We start from the raw sequence: 20,276 nt of genomic DNA on the forward strand, positions 1-20,276 counted from the left end.
GCAGACAGGGCAGCTCCGGGATGCTCCAGCCAAGGGTTGCCTATTTCCAAGGCCGGAGCCCTCCCTCTCCCCGTGCCAAGTTTTTTTTCCTAGTAGCCAGTGGGAGTCCGCCTCGTTGCCACTTGTCCCATCTGTCACCCAGCGCCTCCAGGAAGAACTGGGCTCCCTCTGCAGAGAGAGCTCAGCTCCCAGCTCAGCAAATCCCACTCCCTTGGCCTCTCCTCAGCCACCATGGGCTCCAACCGTTCCGGCAACCTCTGGCGGACAAGGGTGGCCCCAGCCCTGTCCCCAGGTACACTCCCTCTACCTGCAGGACACCAGTTTCTCTGCAACACCCATCCCTCCCCACCCACCCACCCACCCCCCCCCCAGGGGCTCGCAGGGACCTTCCCAAGCCCACAGACGCCATCAGCAAGCAAAGACCTGAGGCCGGGCAGTGAATACCTAGTGCCAAAAACCTGTATTTATTCCACGTTGAGCCCAGGCCAGCTGCAGCAGCAGTGCCTTGTGTCCTGCTGCCCTACAGCCAGCGCCCCTCACTGGGGGCTGACACCCCAACAAGCAACTGACTCCAGCCCCCACCTCCTGCCACCAAACCGGGTGCGTTTTGGGCCTTGCTTCCCCCCACCGGCGCTCTGTCACCCACGGAGATACTCCTACATGGCCCACAACCACGAGACTTGGCGCAGGGAAGTCACCCCGGTGCGCTCCCGCCAGCCACAAAGTGCTCCCTGAGATGCGAGGGCCCGTTACGGAACCCACCACCAGCTTGGCCGAGCAGAGCAGCGCCTCCGCTGGGCTTTGGCTCAAGAAACGGGCCGGCCACCTTTTCACCCAAGCTCCAAAGAGGGGGGGTGGTGGGCTACCCAGAAGATAGCAGAGGAGAGCAGGTGGGTGCCTGTTTGCGCCTCTTCTCTCGCACCCCTGAACACACCGTCCCCATCACTCCTTCAGTCCCGGCTCCGCTGAGCTTTAGCAGGCAGCAAACTTCTGCTGGATGAGCCTGTACCTGAGCAGCTCCTGCTCAGAGACCGAGGGCTGCAACCTCGCAGCAGCCTGCAGGAAGTCCTCCATGGTCAGGATCAGAGCAGAGCTCTCGGTGTCCAGCCCTGCACGAGAGAGAGAGAATAGGAAAAAGCTGACTGCCAAGTGCCGGGGGTGGGGAAAGGGGGGAGGCTGGCAAGATCCAACAGCCACTGGAGACTGGAAGGAAAACCCGTGTCTCCCTCCTTCCCCCTGGGGGCTCAGCACTGGAGGTGAAGATGATCACATCCACAGAAACTGTCTGCCTGCCAGTAACCCAGAGCCCAGCATTTAGACAGGGTTCCAGAGCTGTCGAGGCTCTTTCTCACAAAGCCCCGTTACCTGTAGCGGTAACTCTCCTCTCTGCCCCCCGTGCTGGGCTGCCCTTCCCTTCCTCCGCCTACCTTCCTTCCCTTCCTCCTTTCTCCCTACCTTCCTCCATCCATTCCACCTTGCGTTTGACAGCGCACATCATGGCGTCCGAGCACAGGGCATAGATGTCCGCTCCCGTCAGCTGAGCCGGGCATTTTTCTAGGATGGCGGTGAGGTTCACGGAAGGATCCAGTTTAAACCTGCCGGGAGAGAAAACTGCAGGTGTAAAAGCCACAGGAAAAAAAAAAACAGAGCAGGAGAAAGAGAGGCAGCAGCCAGCGTGACTGGGCGGGAAGAATCAGAGGCCCCACATTTGGCTGCTTCTGGACTGTGCTCTTCGTGCTCAAAAAAAATATCAAAGGGGTTTGTTTATTTGTTTTTTTCAACATAGTCACTTCTCTTAGTCCTCTCGCCTGCTAAGTAGGATCAAAGGTAACTTCGAGTTCTCACTCAGAGAAATTAAGTGCTCCACATGCCTGGGAACAGCCTACAGCCAGGGCTGGATAAGAACATGTTTAATTACAGACAGCACAAACCACTGTAACACCAAACCACCCCATCGGAGCCAGGCTGCAGACAGTGAGCCTCCTTCAGCACGAAGAGCAGCACGGTGCTGGAGGGGAGGTCAGACAAGCCACACGGCGTGAATAGGTGCTCGCAGCCAGCCCACGCTCTCGCCTCTCCGGGCAGCTTATCCTCAAAAAGGCAGCAGGAATCACAGCTACCCATGACAGAAAAAAAGCTTTCTGCAGAGGCATTCACAGCTGCTCACCCAGCTGTGGTGGGTGCTGCCTCCGGACCTCAACTCCAGGGTTCGCTTTTCTCCCTCCAGAGAGATGCTGGAGAGACCTACAGAGTCTAGCTCTACAGAGAGACCTAGATAGATTGGATCATTGGGCCAAAATCCATGGTATGAGTTTCAACAAGGGCAAGTGCCAGGTTCTGCACTTGGGCCACAATAACCCCAAGCAGCGCTACAGGCTTGGGGAAACGTGGCTGGAAAGCTGCCTGGAAGAAAGAGACCTGGGGGTTCTAATTGACAAGCGGCTGAACATGAGCCGGCAGTGTGCCCAGGTGGCCAAGAAAGCCAACGGCATCCTGGCTTGTATTAGAAACAGCATGACCAGCAGAAGTAGGGAGGTGATTGTCCCCCTGTACTCAGCACTGGTGAGGCCACACCTGGAGTATTGTGTCCAGTTTTGGGCACCTCAATACAAGAGAGATATCGAGGTGCTGGAGCGGGTGCAGAGGAGGGCAACGAAGCTGGTGAAGGGCCTGGAGAATAAATCGTACGAAGAATGATTGAGGGAGCTGGGACTGTTTAGTATGAGGAAGAGGAGGCTGAGGGGAGACCTCATCACTCTCTACAACTACTTGAAAGGACACTGTAGAGAGGTTGGTGCTGGTCTCTTCGCACAGGTAATTAATGACAGAACAAGAGGGAATGGCTTCAAGCTCCAACAGGGTAGGTTTAGACTGAACATTAGGAAAGAATTTTTCACAGAAAGAGTGGTCGGGCATTGGAACAGGCTGCCCAGGGAGGGGGTTGAGTCACCATCCCTGGATGTGTTTAAGAGCCGTTTAGATGTGGTGTTGGGGGATATGGTGTAGGGGAGAACTTTGTAGAGTAGGGTAGATGGTTGGACTCGATGATCCCAAGGGTCTCTTCCAACCTGGACGATTCTATGATTCTATGCTCTGAGGATCTCAGAGCAGCTGGGGAAGCAGGCAAACCCCGCTGCTCGGTGATCCCACACTAGCAGTGTTTGGAACAGAGCAAAGGCTGGACACCCTTCAGCATTGCAGAAGAGGCAGTGAGACAAATAGAGCTGCCTTCACCCTTCGACCTGGAAATAGCAGGAGATGTGCTAGGGGAACCCATGCAGGAAGCAAATGGGAGCTTCCTGCCACGTTGGTGCGCTGCAGTCCCATCACACCGTTAGGATCTGGCTAAGCTCCTCAAGAAAAAGCAGGTGGGAACAGTGACTGGAGAACCCTATCAAGGCAGAGGTGCTCCCATTTTGTTGGAAAACCAACCCCTGTTCCGCTTCTGGAAGTTGCCCCATCCTCTTCCCCTACCAGCTGGCTGTGGGTCAGTGCCTGAGGTGCTGCCCAGGGCTCAGACATGAAGCCAAGCTGGGGCACGCTACACATCAACTCCAGGAAGACTGCGACCTACTGGAGGGCGGTGGAAAGCTGCCGCGAGAGCACAGGGTCACTCACTTCCTGGTGACGGCGCTCAGCACCTGCAGCTGCGACTCCCGGTCTTCGTTTATGCCCACATAGACCAGCTTGTCAAACCTGTCAGCAGAGAGGAGAGACAGTCGAGAACAGGCCAAGACAAACCTGCCACCGGTGCTCAGCCCTGTGCAACGGAAACAAGGGTGGCCCTGGGGCAGCTCCTTTTGCTGCCAACTTTGTGGATGACACAAAGCTTAAGGGGAAGCAGTCAACATGATGGAGGGCAGGGCTGCTATTCAGAGGGACCGGGGCAGGCTGGAGAAACGGGCTGACAGGAACCACACGAGGTCCAACAACAGTAGATACGAAGTCCTGCCCCAGGATGGGCAAGCTACAGGCATGAGGACAGGCTGGGGGGAATCAATCAAACCCACCAATTTGGTACCACAGCAGGTCCCTTATTGACCTCTTCTGATGCTGGGACCATAACCAGAGCAGTGGGAGGTAACAAGCAGTGGTATCTTGTGCTACTGCCACAGCCATAGGCACTGGCCTCCTCTTGGCTTCCTATCTTCCCCCAAAAGCTAGGGCCAAGGGGCTTCAGGAACGGTCTCGGTGGAGGGAACGTGGTGGGGACACTGTCCAGCTCATCGCTGCCTGAGGAGCTCCAGGGAACTACCCTGGAGTGAGGCAGGGTAGGATATGACATACCTGCCCGGCCGGAGCAGAGCTGGGTCCAGGAGGTCAGGCCTGTTCGTAGCTCCAATGACAAATACTTCTCTGGTGGAATGAAGGCCATCAAGCTCAGCCAGGAGCTGCGAGACAACTCTGCAGGAAGTAAAACAGGACACTCACAACAACGCCTCGGCAAGCCATCCACTGTCACCCTCAGCCACCAAATGAAAAGAAAAACAAGCGAGGCCACCAGCAGGTCCATGTCTTGGACTTCAGCTCATAATTCTCTTCCCTGAAAGAGCCCTGACACGGCCACCCAGAATTCTCCGTTTAAAAGCGCAGCCAGTGAGTGTGCAGGTTCATTGCAAAGCGAGTGCAAACCTCTGGTACCAAGATAGTCCTTCTGGCCCGTGCTTGGCCTTGTGGCCCGCAGGATGGCCACATGTGCTTAATACTTGCCATCAAGACACTGGCAACGCAGACCAAACGTAACCAGGCACACATGGCCATGGCTCAGGTTCCCCACTCGTGCATGTGCTGGCTGATCCTACCTCTCCCTGCTACGTGGTACTGAATTTCACTGAGTTTTTCACTGAATTTTTAGAGTTGGAAGGGACCATAAAGATCATCTAGTCCAACTCCCCTGCCGAAGCAGGATTGCCCAGAGCATGTCAGAGCATGTTACTCAGGACTGCATCCAGGCGGGTCTTGAAAATCTCCAAAGAAGGGGACTCCACACCCTCCCTGGGCAGCCTGTTTCAGGGCTCTGGCACCCTCACCGGAAAGAAGTTTCTTCTCATATTTGAGTGGAACCTCGTATGTTCCAACTTGTGCCCGTTGCCCCTCGTCCTCTCACTGGCAACCACTGAAAAGAGTCTGGCTCCCTCCTCCTTCAACCCACCCTTCAGATACTTATAAGCATTGATAAGGTCTCCTCTCAGCCTTCTCTTCTCCAGGCTAAAGAGTCCTGCAAGTCCTGCAAGAGTACTGCCCAGCAAGTTCAGCTGCAAGACCACCCTGTCAGTCCACGCTGGGGACACCCTGGCAGGCCACTGTCACTGCCAACCAGTCCTCAGGGCAGTGGACGGCACACATCGCAGATCTAAGTTCTGTGGCCCACAGGGCTTAAGCTGTTCTGGCAGCACAGTGCTTCAGCGCTGCGCAGACCTCCTGGAATGGGGATATCTCCACCAGGTTCTGGGATCACCTGAGGCAACCAACGGGCACCATACTCAGCCCCTTCCCAGAGCCGCTGGTTTGTGTGTGTGAAGATGGATGCTTGGGACACATGGTGTCATTGGAAAACTCTGCAGAACCCCCATGGATGAAGAGGAAGATTTGATGGGGACTATCAGCTCAACAGAAGAGGCCTGGGGGAAATAACCCGGTTTCGGGGTATCTCCAAGCTGTACATATTTTGCTTCTACCAGAGGCAGCTGAAAGGTTTCCCACTGCAGGGAAACAGCAGCTAATAGGAAAAGAGCACGGCAGGGGTGTGAAGGATGACCTTGGAGAGGCCAAAGGGAGCAGTTGGCAGCCACAGAAGCAGCTGGAGGGGACTCTGTCTTAACCAAATGTTTGCACAACAAGCTTGGGCAATCAGGAATCCGTGGCAATGCAAACAGCAGTACTAATGTCCAGAGAGAAGAGACAGGCCATGCAGAGGAGCTGAAGGGAGCAAGGAAGGGAAAAGGTAGAGAGAGTTGGGATGGACTCTGTCTCGCAGGGCAATCCCGCGCATCCCCCCAGCTGAGGCAGGTGTGCCGCTCTCCCAAGGACACGTAATGCTCACTCACCTGTCCATGACACCCCCTGAATCTCCACTCCGCCCACGACTGGGGGCCAGGGAATCCAGTTCGTCAAAGAAGATAATGCAGGGAGCAGCTGCCCTGGCTCTGGCAAATACTGGGAAGAGACAGCACAAAAAGTGAGAACGGCTTGGAGGAGCAGTCAACAGCAACAGGACCCACGACGTCACCAACACGGAAGAGCTGTGGATGGAAACCAGCTGCTCGCTGCCTCACCACCAACAACTGCTCTTGCCTGAGGGGCTCAGTGGGAGCAGGGACAAGCAGCACCCCAGCACGATGGGCCCCGAGGCTCAACCGTGTCTCTGAGGGGCTGCCATCCCATCAGGAAAACCAGGGACGAGAGTGACAGGCACAGAGAAAGCAGGAGAGGAAGCTGCTGCAAGGCACGGAACAGACTGGGTGTAGGAGATGGCTGGGTTTGTGCCCTTGCAGGCAGCTGTGGGTGGGAGTTGGGAAGAGGGGTTTAAGCACTACCTTCTTCCCTCCGGCACCACGGAAAAGCCCCATTTTCCCACATGTAGGAGCAGGATGCATCTGCTCACCGTTACGCACGTTCTCCTCGCTTTGCCCAACGTACATGTTGATCAGCTCTGGCCCTTTCACACTGTGGGGAAGGAAGAAGAGGGAGCCAGTTAGAGCATGCCCATCTGCTGCCAAGAGAAAGTCAGCCCCATTGCTTGAACCCCCCACTCTTCACCTAAGGAACGTCATGGCACACGTGGTTGCCACAGCTTTTGCCAGCAAAGTCTTCCCTGTCCCTGGAGGCCCGTACAGCAGCAGACCAGAGCGGCACAGACCCAGTGACAGCAGCTCCGGGTGCTCCAGGGGCAACTGGATAGTGTCCAAGATCTCCTTCTTCACCTCCTGGAGCCCACCAACGTCCTGCCAGGACACGGAGGGGATCTGCCAAGAGAGGGAGAGTCCCTATCAGCACTTCTTCCTGAGCCTCGAGCAGGCCTGGGGAGCTCTTGCTAGTCATCAGCCCCTTGTGCCACCAGCTGTGTCTGGCTACACAGCAAGTCAGCCCCCACATTCCACCACCCATCCCAGCTGTGGGGATCGCCCAGCATCCACATTTCCCTTCTCCTGAGCTTTGCAATGGGGAAAACGAACTGCGCACGTCCCCAAGCAAGCTGCCACCTTGTCTCCAGTCCTCTGTTGCACCTCGTATCACCTGTCAGTGAAAACAGCTCAGAGAAAGTATCTGCCAGGGTTGCCTGCAGCTTTGTGGGGAGAAAGCCCTGCAGCAGACAGCTGTTGGGACGCAGGAGGGAAGGTGAAAATAAGAAAGAAAAAAAATCAATTAAAAAAAGAAACCCAGACCTAGCAATTATGAGCTACTTGTGCTCAGGGCACCTTGTGCTCCAGGGTGGTGAGACTGTGCAAGGGCTTCAAACCAGAGCGACAAAACCCGGGCTACTAGGAACCTCTGCCATGTGAAGGAGGATGTGAGAGACAGGCATCCTGGAGGGCACTGTCCAGAAAACTGGCTGCTTTTGAAAGGGGGGGGATGCAAGAATAAAGTCCATGGATGCTTGACAAGAAATAGATAGGGATGGGGTCAACTGCAAACGTTGCGAAGAGAGGAAAGACAGCAAACTTGAGAGGGGTGAGCCACGCTGCTTTCGTTATTTTATGCCGAGCAAAGCAATCTCGGAGGATGCTGCCGCTCTGCTCACAGCGTTAGAAATAGCAGGAGTGCCACAGCCTGCGTGACAGATCCTCCCAAGAGTCAGAGCAGCTCTCCTGGGAACACGCAGTGACAGCAAAGCCTGAAAACACACACTCCCCCCAGCTGCTGGCAGGGTGGGGAACAGGTGCCTGCACAAACGGGGAGTTTAAAAATAGGCCAGAGCCAAATTCTTTTCCCCGCAGCCAATTTGGCTCTCCTTCCTTCGCTGCTTGAGATGATGTTATCTCATGCTATTTCTCCAGCTGTCCAGCAAGTCCACCAGGAAAAGCAGGTCAGACAAGATAAGGATTTCCAGGAAAAATAAATAAATAAATAAAAAACTAATCTTTTAAAGCAAAAGGTCACAGGCCCTACTTCTTCAGTGCCAATGAATGCAAGAGTCGCCCTCTCCCCTGCATTCCTGCTTATACCTCCTCATCGGAAGAAGATCTACAGACATCAGGAGGGGAGCTGGAAAACTGCAGCAAGGCTTGTTTTCAGGGGAGAACATCGTTAGTCTAGGACAGGTCGCAGACACTGCTAACAACCGGAGGTTTGAAATTAGTTGTCTCTAGCAGGCTCAACTGTAACTGCAAACAAACGCGTGGGACTAACCAGAAAACGCAAGCAGGGAATTGAAAGTTAGGCGTGTTGAGAGTACCCAGGGTCTGCTAATGGGCTTTCTGAACTGCAGCCAATTACTAAGAAATTGATAAAGGATCATAAAATACAAAAGAAATTCAGCTCCCATTCACACAGCTCGCTGTCGAGCGCGCTCTGTGGTTATTATTTGTCTTACAGCAGACTTGGCAAACACGCCCCAAAGCAGAGCTCATTTCAGTCTCTAGTAAATTTATGAATGAATGAAGTCTCGAAGTAGCTCCTCTGCATGATGACACCAGCAAGGTGTCACCCCGCTTAGGCGGCTGGGGAAGGCACCGGAATAACTGCTCCAAGGCCAGTTTTCCCTGTCCTGTGCTGAGCTCAGTCGTTTGCACTCGAGGGCGTGGAGAAGAGGCTCCAATCACTTCGCTTGGTCCTCACACCACATTACCCAGCAAAAAACAGCCACCCCAAACGCTGTTCCCCCGGGTGCCGAGCTGCCAGAGGTGGCTCAAACCCCTCCCGAGAAGCTGACTCTGCTGGTTTTCTCTGACACTCCGTGTCCCTCTCTCTGAAGAACCCCCAAGCTCTTCAAACTGCCCATCTGTCAGAAAAGCCCGTGCCAGCTCCGTCAGCATCTGAGGCCAGGGATCAGGTATAAGGCTTCTCACACACGTGGGGAAACTCCCTCACCAGCTTGTGCCCCAGCCTCTCTGTTCTCCTACACCAGGCAGCTGGAGAGACCTCAGCAAGGCAGCCAGCCTGCGGGTTGCCTTTGCCTCTCGAAAAGCCGAGCGACACAGCTGGCACCCCTACGGCACTAGCCAATTGAGGGGTCTCCAATTAGAGCAGCAAGGGCTTACCCTGACCAAATTCAAAGCCAAGAGGATGAAAACCACTCGTGGGGGAAAAGCCCACAGTGGGACTGTTTCCCACCCAAGGCTGGGGGGAATACATGGAAGGACACAGCAAGAGGTGACAGGCTAGAGCACAGCCCTGTCTGGCGAGGTCTGTGAGAGGTACTGAGCCATATAGCTCTAGAGAACCAACCCTCCCTCCTCTGCCCCAGCATCCTACCTTCGGGGCTCCCACTGCCTGCGAATGGGCGTCGTGCAGCTGGTCCAGCGCAACGCTAAAATCCTCCTCAAGCACCGGGAACCCAGCAGTGCAAAAATCTCTCTCCACTTCCTCGTTCAGTCTGCCGGGAAAACTGGTGAGGAAAGAGAAAGAAAGGACTCAGGCTCTGCTCCCCCTCCTTGGCATTCTCATGCCAGCTGCAGCCCCTGCCCTCCCCCGCCTCCCACCCTGTTGCCTGTGCTACCTCAAGGCCTGGATGCGGGTACAAGCAGCCCGGCTGCTGTGGGACAACAAGGCACAGAAATCTCCCAGCACAAAACCCTGTGAATGCGGAAACAAACAGCATCAGTTCAGTCCCTGACCACAGCTCCAGCTTAGGCCATAAAAGGTGTACGGGGAAAAATTCCTCGCAGAGCTGCTCTTTGAGCTTCTGTGCCCTGGTTAAAGGCTCTGGCTTTTTTTTTTTTTTTCTTTTTTTTTTTTTTCTATCGGTTCTGTCTTTTAGCAGAGCTAAGCATCAGCCAACACCTCTGCAAAAGGCGTGCAGTCCTTAGGCTGCAGTTAAAGCCGATGTCTGAGGACCAGGGTCAACCACTGAAGAAGTTGACTAGGCTGTGGGAATCGCCCCTTTTCCCCACGGCCAGGTAGGGGAGGTTGGCCCGGCGCTCCTGTCCTGCCCATCTCCACATGCTGCTGTGGTTTCACTCACTGCAGTCCTGCGGGCCAGCTTGGAGAGGCTCACTTCTTTGCCCAGAGGCAGACTTGCAGTCAGCATGCTCAGCATCGACCTCCTCTGCTCTTCTGAAGGGGCTTCGATTTTCACCTCGTGAAGGAAAGCAGTCTGCACGTCTGTAGGAACATCCTGGGGTTTGCAGGTTGTGCCGATCACCAGGACGGGGTGGCTGTTGATAAAAGGTCAACAGCGCATGGTCTCAGCTCTATGGAAGCTTCCCTCTTACGTTGCTACCACCCACGCCACGTTGCTCTCCAACGGCTGAGAAACGTGCACATTGGCCAAGGGTCTTGCAGCCACCCTCCCCCAGCCTGCCCTTGAACTGCTTTGTCAGCTCTGCTTCCAAGTCAAGGCCCTTCAAAAGGCATCTTATTTCTTCACTGGATGTCTCCCTCCCTGTGCCCTGGTACTTGTCATCAGCCTCAAGATTCTCCCGGGGTCCAGCTCCCTTCCAGGGTCCCTGTGACCCTTGGCATGTCTCACAGCCAACGCGCCAGCTTTGCTCATCTGAGCAATGCAGAAACCAGCTTCAGACAACGAAGCTTCCCAATTCCCTTTGCCACTAAGCTGGAAGGACAAGGGCCCTCTGAAGTAAACAAAGCAAGTCTGGGAGAGACTCCACCGGATTAAAAATAAAACAGGGCACGTTAGCAATCAGTCACCTTGATGTAACAGTGACTGCTGCCCTAGGAATGGCAGAAGCAACCAACCACCCCAGATGCTCATAGCAAACGTGCAGGGTCCGTACCTCAGCGATGGGTCTCTGTCCAGGAGCAGCTGCCTCACAGTAGCGATGACCCTGGTGTCCTCTCCTTGCCTGTCCCGGTCTCTGCCAAGCACCTCGATGTCTTTCAGCAGGAGCACACACGGATGATATTGTTGGGCCTGGGTGAAGGCCATCTGTACTTTCTCCTCTGTGGCTCCACTGGTGTCACCGCACAAACTAACGCAATCAACCTGCGAGCCAGACCACACAACACACAGTCTGCGGCGATTGCAACACGGACAGCTGAGGGACCCAGGACAACGTTCAGTTCCACACAGCTTTCCAAGGGCAATTCACAGTTGAAAGGAGATCTAAGTGGATGTTTCCCAGAGACACACTCAGGACATATTCTAAACGGATATATTCAGGACTCTCTGGCATGGAAAAACGGCTGCGTCTTGCTTCTCTCCAGGAGGTAAGGGGGGCAGGAGGGTCTTGTCTGAAAAAGGTGAGGCCAAGGGACAGAAGACATCGATACAGTGGATGTCATGGCTCAGCGAGCAAAGCTGGAAGGGATAGGAGAGCTGCGGAAGAGGTCAAGACAGGGAGAAGAAGGTGTCTCAGAGGAACAGTGCAAAGAGCAGAGGGGGAGGCTCAGGAAACTGTTCAACTCGGTGCCACATAGGCTCAAAGTGCAAGAGGAAGGTAGAAGGTAAGGGGTGGGGGGAAAGTTAGAAGTGGCTAGAGGCCCAGACACTGTTTATAAAGTAAACATTTGATAAAATAATCTAAACAGGAGAGGTGACTGGTGAGCCTTGAACAGCAGTTTGAATGCTGCTGGAAACAGGCAGTGCTGCCTCCTGGTGCTGCGAGGTCGCGCAGAGGGAGCCAGACCATCTTTTGGATTCCCTGGGCCTCATCCTCAGAAAGGGTAGCTCGGAGTAGGGAGGACACCTCAAGAGCTGACATCAAGGGTAAGGACAGGGCACAGAGCCAAGGAACTCCTGTGCTCCATGTACCATAGACAAAAACGTGGAAGAGACAGCCAAATGGCAGCAGTATCTGTATGCAAGTACAGAAAGGCAGAGAGAAAGGACAAAAAACTGCTGATGGTCCCGTGGTGGAGATCACAATGGAAGAATTACTGTGTCCTGGTAGGAAAGCAGGCAGAAGAGTCAGAGGAAGGGAAGAGACGGTGGAATGGTAACATCAGTACTGCAGTAAGTGAGAAAAGGAGGGGAGAACGTAAGAGCTGGGATAGGAGAATAAGATGGACAGGAAATAGCTCTGGCTTCAATAGTAAGAGTTTTGGTCTTTAAAAGCAGCACACAAGGCCAAAACCAGAGCTATAGCCTCGCACATCACACTAGAACCTGAGGCCACCAGCCAGGACATGGCAGCGCTCCCAAACACATGGATCTGAAGGTACTGTGAAGTCTCTGCAATCTTGTACTGGATTCCCAAGAGCTACGGCACATCCGCAGAAGAGTAAGAGCTCAGCACCTCTAAGGATCATGTCCAGAAGATGAGCTCCACAGCAGCTGGCTGAGGCTGTACCTATCTCCCCCGTTCACCCACTGTGTCTGCTTTACTTGGATAGAAAAGAACAGCTAAAGAGAGTAATGTCAACCTAACAGGACCCAACTTCTAAACAGAAGAAGAAAATCCAAATATCCAAAATGCGTAGCTTGTTTTCTATGAGCTTACTCCGAAAATACACAGAAAAAAGGAGCAACCCTATGCTTCCCTTCCACACAAAGGAACCTTCCAGCTCTCTTCTTTCCATCTTTCTTCTTCTTCCAAGTCCTTTCAGAGTTTCAGAAACTCTCTAAGAAAAGTCACCACATGACTTCCAATCCTCTCACTTTTACAAACGTAACTCCACGCATTCAAGGAGATTAAAGAATTTGCAGGCTACACCCAGACTGTCAGCGTGAACAAAAAGGAGCGTGCAGAAGGAAAGCAGTATTTTTAACAAGTCAGTGAAGGCTGCCTTGGTGCCCAGAACCTCCGGTGCTGCACAGACACAGGGGCTAGACCTCATTTTGGCCATGAAGCTTAGCCAGTACAGCCACAGCTGTAGGAATGGCTGTACTGGTTCAGACCAAGAGTCCATTTAGCCCGCTATTTTGTCACCAAGCATAGAATCGCACACAGGATCACAGAATGATATGGGGTTGGAAGGGACCTATGGAGATCATCTAGTCCAACCCCCCTGACAAAGCAGGTCCACCCAGGGCAGGTTGCACAGGAACGCGTCCAGGTGGGGTTTGAATGTCTCCAGAGAAGGAGACTCCACCACCTCCCTGGGCAGCCCGTTCCAGGGCTCTTCCACCCTCAAAGTAAAGAAGTTCCTCCTCATGTTTAGGTGGAACTTCTTATATTCAAGTTTGTGCCCATTTCCTCTTGTCCTGTCACTGGGCACCACTGAAAAAAGACCGGCCCCATCCTCTTGACACCCTCCCTTTAAGTATTTAGAAGCATTGATCAGATCCCCCCTCAGCCTTCTCTTCTCCAGACTAAAAAGACCCAAGTCCCTCAGCCTCTCCTCCTAAGAGAGATGCTCCAGGCCCCTAATTCACCACAAGCGGCTGCTTAAGAAGGAGTAAGAACAGAGTAAGCACATATAACCCTCTCCGCTCAGTACACTTTCAGGCACCTACCATTCCCACCGAAAGGGATTTTCCCAGTCAGATGTGATTTTATAACAGTAGATTTCTCTTCCAAATACTCTCACTTACACAACCAACCATTCCCTTTAGCTTGTCTTTTCCCACGAGCTCCACCTGGCAGCCCCAGAACTCATGCCAGCACAGAGAAAAGTAAACATTTTCCAGTCTGATGTGATTTTTTACATATATGGAGAACAGAGCCCAAGTTTTCATGGAGCCATTGATATAAAATCAAATTCTTGATACTGACTGGTGACAATCACTTTGAAATCTATCTTTTTCCACGCAACACTAACTACAGTGAATTTTACCTGCCATTTCACTGCTCAGTCACTTGGTTTCTTTAAAGCTCTCTAGTCCAAGGACAGTCTGCCTCCCTTTCCTTTTACCTTTAATAACTTAGTTATTAACAAACCACCACATCCCAGTTCACCCCCTTCCCCAGGTCACTTCTGAACTCCCAGTGCAGATGCCCACAGAGCTCTGCTGCTAATTGTGAAGACTCATCAACTACTCCCATCCCATTCCCAACCCTTAACCAGCACTTTATCCATGCCAGGACCTTCACTCACAACCCACCGTCACTCAGTTTCTCCAAGAGCCTTTTCAAAACCCAAGTAGACTGTGTTGGTCAAGTTACCTTCCCCACATGCTTGGTAACACCCTTCAAGTAACTTTCTGACAGGATTTGCCATTGCAAAAAAACTACACGGATTCTTCATGAGTGGTGAAGTCATCCCAGACCGTGCTAACTCTATCCTCTGCCCTAACCTGCTGCAGGTTTGTGCCCTTTGAAGGATGCCTCTGGTTTCCAGCAACTGCCCTTTCCCTGCCGTTCATCTGTTTTGTCTTCTATTTACTTTTCTCAAGCCCATCCCAACGTGATCTACGCAGCGGCCTCATGCTGTGGAGCGGTGTCCCTCATTCACCTCCTCAGCAGATGTAACACTTCCTTGTCTTGGCTGATTCTTCCTTTCTAAAGAAACCTCATTTTGACGTTGTTCCCCTTCCAAAAGCCAAGCCCTGCTATGGAATATTTGGAGGCGGTTTTTTTGTGGGGGGATGGCAGTGAATGCGTACACAGTTACAGGGCAGCTCTTCTACAGGCCACGAGATTTTGAACCACATCTGGCACACGTGCTGTTATCAATCTAAGGGCTGCGTTTCTTTTCTAGGCTTCCCACCCAGCTAGAGAAGATCTCCGCATCATCCCTGCCTCACTTTCCAACATGCCTTTTGCCCAACCTGCGCGGGGACAATTGAAAACACCCCACGCCACAGCAGTTCCTGCCCTCATCACCTCTCCAACTTCTCTCAGTGTATATTAGTCACTGCCACCCTCTGGGGTATAGTACCGACTCAACGCCCTATCAAATGACAGGAAGTCAGTCTGCTGAAATACAACCGTGTTCTGCAGTACCTGTAGAGTACCTCAGTCTGACAGCAATAATAGCAAGAGACGGTAAAGAGAGGTACAAATGCAATCCCTGGGCCAAGAGAGCTCTAAATTACTGATTCTGGAGCACTGGAGGGTATGTGCCAGAGGAAACATCTCTTCACGCTCACGCTCTCTTCCTCAGCATCTGTTACTGGCCAGTCTCAAGACACAGCCCAGGGGGCTAGACAGACCTTTAGGCTGATCCAAATGGTTGCTCTGAGGTTCTGCCCACCAGCAGTCATAATCCATGCCAGAGCGAGCTGATAAGCTCAGCAGACTCAGGACTCTTTTTGTCTGCCTGTACACGTGGGAGCAGCTTCTGCGTAGGCTCTCGTCACAGTTGCAGTATGGCTAACTTAAAGAACGTTCCGTAATTCTTTGTGTGTTGTACATCCACCAATCAACTGACTGCAGGAGGAATTACCTTGAAGAGGTGGAGGTTGAGGCAGCTACACGCAGCTCTGACAACCATCAGTTTCCCACTGCCGCTTGGCCCTGAGAGGAGAACGCTGCCAGCCCCGCTCAGTGCACTTGCCCTGGAACACAGAGGCAGCTCTCCCAGTGACCGGGGATCGGGGTCCCAGCTCTCCCGGGGCTTGCTAAGAAGGAATTTTAACTCACGGGCTGTTCAGGTGAGGCCGAAGAGCATCACAGAGCTGCTTCACAACATCAGAAAGGCCAGCAGGAGACAAACTGCTCCAGAACTCGTGGCTGTTATAGGCTGGGGTAGACGGGACCGCGCTGTTTGTTGAACCCACCTGTGAGGAAGCAAAAACAGCACTCTGTGGAATACCACCTAGAAAAGGCATGTGACAAAGTGACAAATTCTGTCCTGAAATGCCATTTTTCAGTGGCAAGAGACACAAGCCTCCACAGGCACCTTCGTCATCCATAGTGCAACCTCAGGCTCAGATCTCCTGTACACCCTCTCAGCTCTCCACTGACATCTTACCAGATAGACAGAGGTGTTCTGGGTGTCCACCAGGTAACCCTCAGACCGCTCGCCTTCTGCCATGCCTAAAATCTTCCTCACTTTGAAGTAAAGCTCTGGCCACCTAAGGGAGAAAGGTGTTAAAAATTGTTGAGTCAAGATCTTGAAGGCAGGAACAACACAGCTGTCAACAAGACGACAGCTGAAAGGCACATGTAAGCAGAGATACTCTTGCCCTCTCCCAGGACCCACATGGATCCTTTACGGACCCCACTGTGCTGTCTGGCCAGACAGACCAACAGGACTGTCAACAGTTACAGCTTCTGCTGGTGGCTTCAGTCCACAAGTACGGCTGTACTAATCTTATTTCATCTAAGAGCTCAAGACATTCTCTCTTCTGCCATCGCTGCCTTCACTACAACTCTGCAGAGATTCACCTGCAGCGTCTAAAACCTTACAGCCCAGAGTCCTCTGGGCTGCAGGCTAGGACTCACCCAAATACCATGAGAGCCTTACAAGCATCCTGCCCTGGACACCTCACAGGAAGCAAAATGCCTCCTCCTACATTGATATTCCACCGGACAGATTAAGGGATCTGCAGAGGTTTCCTCTAGGATTTTCTCCACCATCTGAATAATTGTACCACTTGCACACCAACAGTTCCAAGCTCTTTAGGTCCCTTGAACTCTGCTGTCTTCTCTGGCTTGCCAGAAGGTTAATATGTAAAGTCCATAAATGGAAGACTTGTGCCTCCTACGGTCCAGCCTCCCTCCGAGAAACAGCCTAGAAAATACTCACTGTAGTTGGCTATAAAACTATTAAACTCTAAAATACATAGCGGAGCTGAGCGGCGTTACAACATGTCACCAGTACATCCTGCATGAATGAGTCAAGGCTATCCTTTGCATCACGTGCTTCGGTTACCTGTGGCAGTTCCCTCAGTGACACAGCTGAAGCATTTATGTTAACACCAGCAAAATCTCCCTGTAAGCACCCCTGCTCTGATACAAAGGTGGCTTTCATTTAGCACAGAACTGTGCTAATTGGTGGCCGAGCAGAAAGTTATTCTAACATGAACCATAAGGGCTTATATTCACACTTTGTTGTTTGTCAAGGCATTGATAAACCCAACTTCCACTTTGCTTTCTTTATGTGGCTGTCTTTGGGCCATCCCTTCCTCCTCTTCATTCCTTTTCCTCCTTTAGTTTCTCACTCTCTTTTTCCTTTCTTCCCTCCATGACTATTTGAGTGAGCTAAAGGAGGCCTCCCTCTTAGCTGCAGCCTTCCATAATCCAACAAAAACTTTTCCCTCTTCCCCCTAAAATAAGAGGCAAATAAACTCCAAACTCCAGGGACAGATCAGAATGGAATAAATCATCTTGTTTCAGGAGAGTCAACAGTGGAAAAGTATCTTTGCCCTTGCAGTACCCATGTAATAGAGCCGCAGTTTGTTGCCGCCTACCTTGGGAATTTGTCTGCATTTACTTCTAAAAACTCGGCATATCCAAACGTTGGAACACATAGGATGTCTCCCTCCTGGACAAGCCTACAAAAAAAAATAACAGAAAGTTTCACCAGTGAAAGAGTAAATTCTTCTGGTTGTGTGTCCTCCCCATCCCATACCACACGCGTTTTCACAGAAAAGAATGTAGCTGTTCACAATGACTCACTCCTTTACTGTAAATAAACGTATAAACATCCACGTAAAGATTTAGCACACACTGGATGCAAGTAGGCGCATCCAGACTACTAAGAGGAACCTTCTGGGAACGGCAAAGATGAGTGCCATTAAAGAATATCTCTTCCAGACAAAATAGCCTCCTTATCCCTGAGGATAATTCCAACAGAATGCCTCGACAACCAAATGAAAGAGGCTCGGGGCGGGTGTCATAAGAGAAGACGGCAACACATCCCGTTTCCCGATTGCTCAACTTCATTCCAAGCTGAAAACCGGGGTTACGAACAGAACGGAGGTTTGCGGGCAGCACTTGGGAGCCCTCAGCGCTGGATGGCAGATCACGAGGAAGGAGACTTGAGGATGCCTTCCAAAGGACAGGACAAGAGGTGTTGCGTGCAGCTGAAGCATGCTCATGAGAAGGTGGTAGAAGTGGGTATTCTGAAACTACTCAGACCATGAGCCAACAATGTGCCCTTGTGGCCAAGAAGGCCAATGGCATCCTGGGGTGCATCAGGAAGAGTGTGACCAGCAGGTCGAGAGAGGTCATCCTGCCCCTCTGCTCTGCCCTGGTGAGGCCCCATCTGGAGCACTGGGTCCAGTTCTGGGCTCCCCAGTTCAAGAAGGACAGGGAACCGCTGGAGAGGGTGCAGCAGAGGGCTACAAAGATGATGAGGGGCCTGGAGCATCTCCCTTATGAGGAGAGGCTGAGGGACTTGGGTCTTTTTAGTCTGGAGAAGAGAAGACTGAGGGGGGATCTGATCAATGCTTATCAATACTTAAAGGGAGGGTGTCAAGAGGACAGGGACGGTCTTTTTTCAGTGGTGCCCAGGGACAGGACAAGAGGAAATGGGCACAAACTTGAATGGAAGAAGTTCCACCTAAACATGAGGAGGAACTTCTTTACTTTGAGGGTGGAAGAGCCCTGGAACGGGCTGCCCAGGGAGGTGGTGGAGTCTCCTTCTCTGGAGACATTCAAGCCCCACCTGGACACGTTCCTATGCAACCTGCTCTGGGTGGACCTGCTTTGTCAGGAGGGTTGGACTGGATGATCTCCGGAGGTCCCTCCCAACCCCATGTGATTCCGGTGATTATGGTGCGGATCATGCACATCATCGGTGTGTATCGGAGCTGGGCACCACAAACACAGAGTGAGGGCACATCTCACAAAGAAGGAGCCCCAAGGACAGCAACGCATCCCCTCCCCGCGCAGCTCACCGGGGCATTTCGAAGTGCTTGTAGAGGAGGCGGTCATAGCCCCCCTGGGCGCTGTAGGCCGGCGAGCAGACTATCTCTAGGTGCAGCTCCTTGGCGAAGGGGGGCACGGACAGCACAGACCGGCTGCCCTTCCCATTGGCGGCGCCAGACCGTTCGTACCTCTGCAGGGGGGTGGGAGGGGGGGAAAAGGCCACACCGTGAGACCACCCCCGCCGCCGGCCCCGGTAGGCCTCCGCCTCCCCCGGCCCAGGCTCACCTGCAGGCGGAGGTTGGCGGCAGCGGCGGGGTCGCAGCCCAAGTTGAAGGCCAGGGCGGGGGCCAGCAGGGCAGCGCCGTCGGGCGGCCCGCGGCGGGCGGCCCTCGGGTACTCCCAGGCGGGTGGCCGGGCCAGCAGGGCAGCCAGGTGCCGGCGGGCCGTCCCCTCTGCTCCCACCCGCACCCACTCCCCTTGGAACAACCCCAGCGCCAGCAGCCCCCGCCGGCTCACCCACACCTCCGCCCCGCCGCCGCCGCCACCACCGCCAGGGGCCGCCCGCAGCCCCAACGCCGCTTCCCCCCCGGGCCCGGGCCCGGCGGCGGCGAAGCGGGAGACGAGGGGGGGCGCAGCGGGGGGCGGCCGGCAGGTGGCGCTGCAGGCGGCGGGTTCGCGCTGGGAGAGGGGAGGCGGGGGAGGGGGAGCGAGGGCGGTGCGCGTGCCGTTGCCTAGCAACCCCTGAAGGGCCGGCCGGGCCTCCAGCACCAGGGGGCCCGGCCCCGGCCCAGCTCCCGGTAGCGCCTCGCCCCGCCGCACCAGCACCGCGCCGCCCGCCGGCCGCCCCGCCCGCCCCGCCGCCGCCGCCGCCCCCAGCAGCACCCATGCCAACGGCGGCGGGCGGCGCACCGGCCAAACGGTCACCCGCCGGCCGGCCGCCAGCCCCAGCCGCCGCATCAAGGCCCCCCGCAGCCACAGCTCGGCCCCCCGCCGCCCCCCGGCCTCCAGCGCCACGGCGCTCATCAGCACCGCCTGCGCCCCGCCGCGCCCCGCCGGCCGCACCGCCAGCACCAGCCCACCCCCGCCGCCGTCGCTACCGCCCCGCCCGCGCAACGCCGCGCACAGCGGCGGCGGCGCCAGCAGCAACGCGGTGACCGGGGCCAGCTCCGCCGGCGGGGCCTCCAGCGGCCGCAGCACCGCCACCGCCATAGAGCCGCGGGGAGGAGCGGGCCCGGCCACGCCCCGCCACCATCGAGGCGGGGGGATAGAGAGGGTACCCAGCGCAGGCGCGGGGCGGACCGCCGGGGCCTCCTCAGGGTCCTCCAGGGCCATGGAGCGGCGGTGCAGAGCGGCCCCGTAAAGGCCGGCGACCATAGAGCGGGAGCTTTCCCTCAGCAGCGCCCCGGCTCGGCCCCGCCGCGTAGGGCGGCGGCAGGGCTCAGCCTCCGTGAGGCCTCGCTCACCGGTCCGGCCGCCGCCGCGGGCTGGCAGCCTGGGAACGAGAGCGGCGCCGGCCCC

The 20,276-nt window shown here is 54.5% G+C and overlaps 1 protein-coding gene across 1 annotated transcript; it reads right to left on the reverse strand.

Moving 5' to 3' along the window:
• Positions 1 to 442: 442 nt before the first annotated feature.
• PEX6 (peroxisomal biogenesis factor 6) lies at positions 443 to 19,967 on the reverse strand. Its single transcript, XM_074168176.1, has 17 exons — positions 19,044 to 19,967; positions 18,788 to 18,948; positions 17,357 to 17,440; positions 15,916 to 16,018; positions 15,585 to 15,721; positions 15,388 to 15,499; positions 10,896 to 11,104; positions 10,124 to 10,316; positions 9,659 to 9,735; positions 9,415 to 9,547; positions 6,760 to 6,965; positions 6,605 to 6,666; positions 6,048 to 6,156; positions 4,288 to 4,404; positions 3,619 to 3,696; positions 1,456 to 1,595; positions 443 to 1,109 (listed from the first exon to the last, which is right to left on the reverse strand). The coding sequence occupies exons 1-17, from the start codon at positions 19,965 to 19,967 to the stop codon at positions 973 to 975; spliced, it is 2,982 nt and encodes a 993-aa protein (XP_074024277.1). The 3' UTR covers positions 443 to 972.
• Between the last annotated feature and the right edge of the window lie 309 nt (positions 19,968 to 20,276).

The sequence above is a fragment of the Numenius arquata genome, chromosome 2, assembly GCF_964106895.1.
Source record: "Numenius arquata chromosome 2, bNumArq3.hap1.1, whole genome shotgun sequence".
NCBI lineage: Eukaryota > Metazoa > Chordata > Aves > Charadriiformes > Scolopacidae > Numenius > Numenius arquata.

What these genes read in the sequence shown, in the direction of transcription:
- PEX6 (XM_074168176.1), bottom strand. Translation starts at nt 19,967, where the DNA reads ATGGCGGTGGCGGTGCTGCGGCCGCTGGAGGCCCCGCCGGCGGAGCTG. An exon ending in CCGCCAACCTCCGCCTGCAG is followed by an intron (nt 18,949 to 19,043) that starts GTGAGCCTGGGC and finishes ACCCCCCTGCAG; the next exon opens with AGGTACGAACGGTCTGGCGC. An exon ending in CGGCCTCACCTGAACAGCCC is followed by an intron (nt 15,500 to 15,584) that starts GTGAGTTAAAAT and finishes TCTGTGTTCCAG; the next exon opens with GGCAAGTGCACTGAGCGGGG.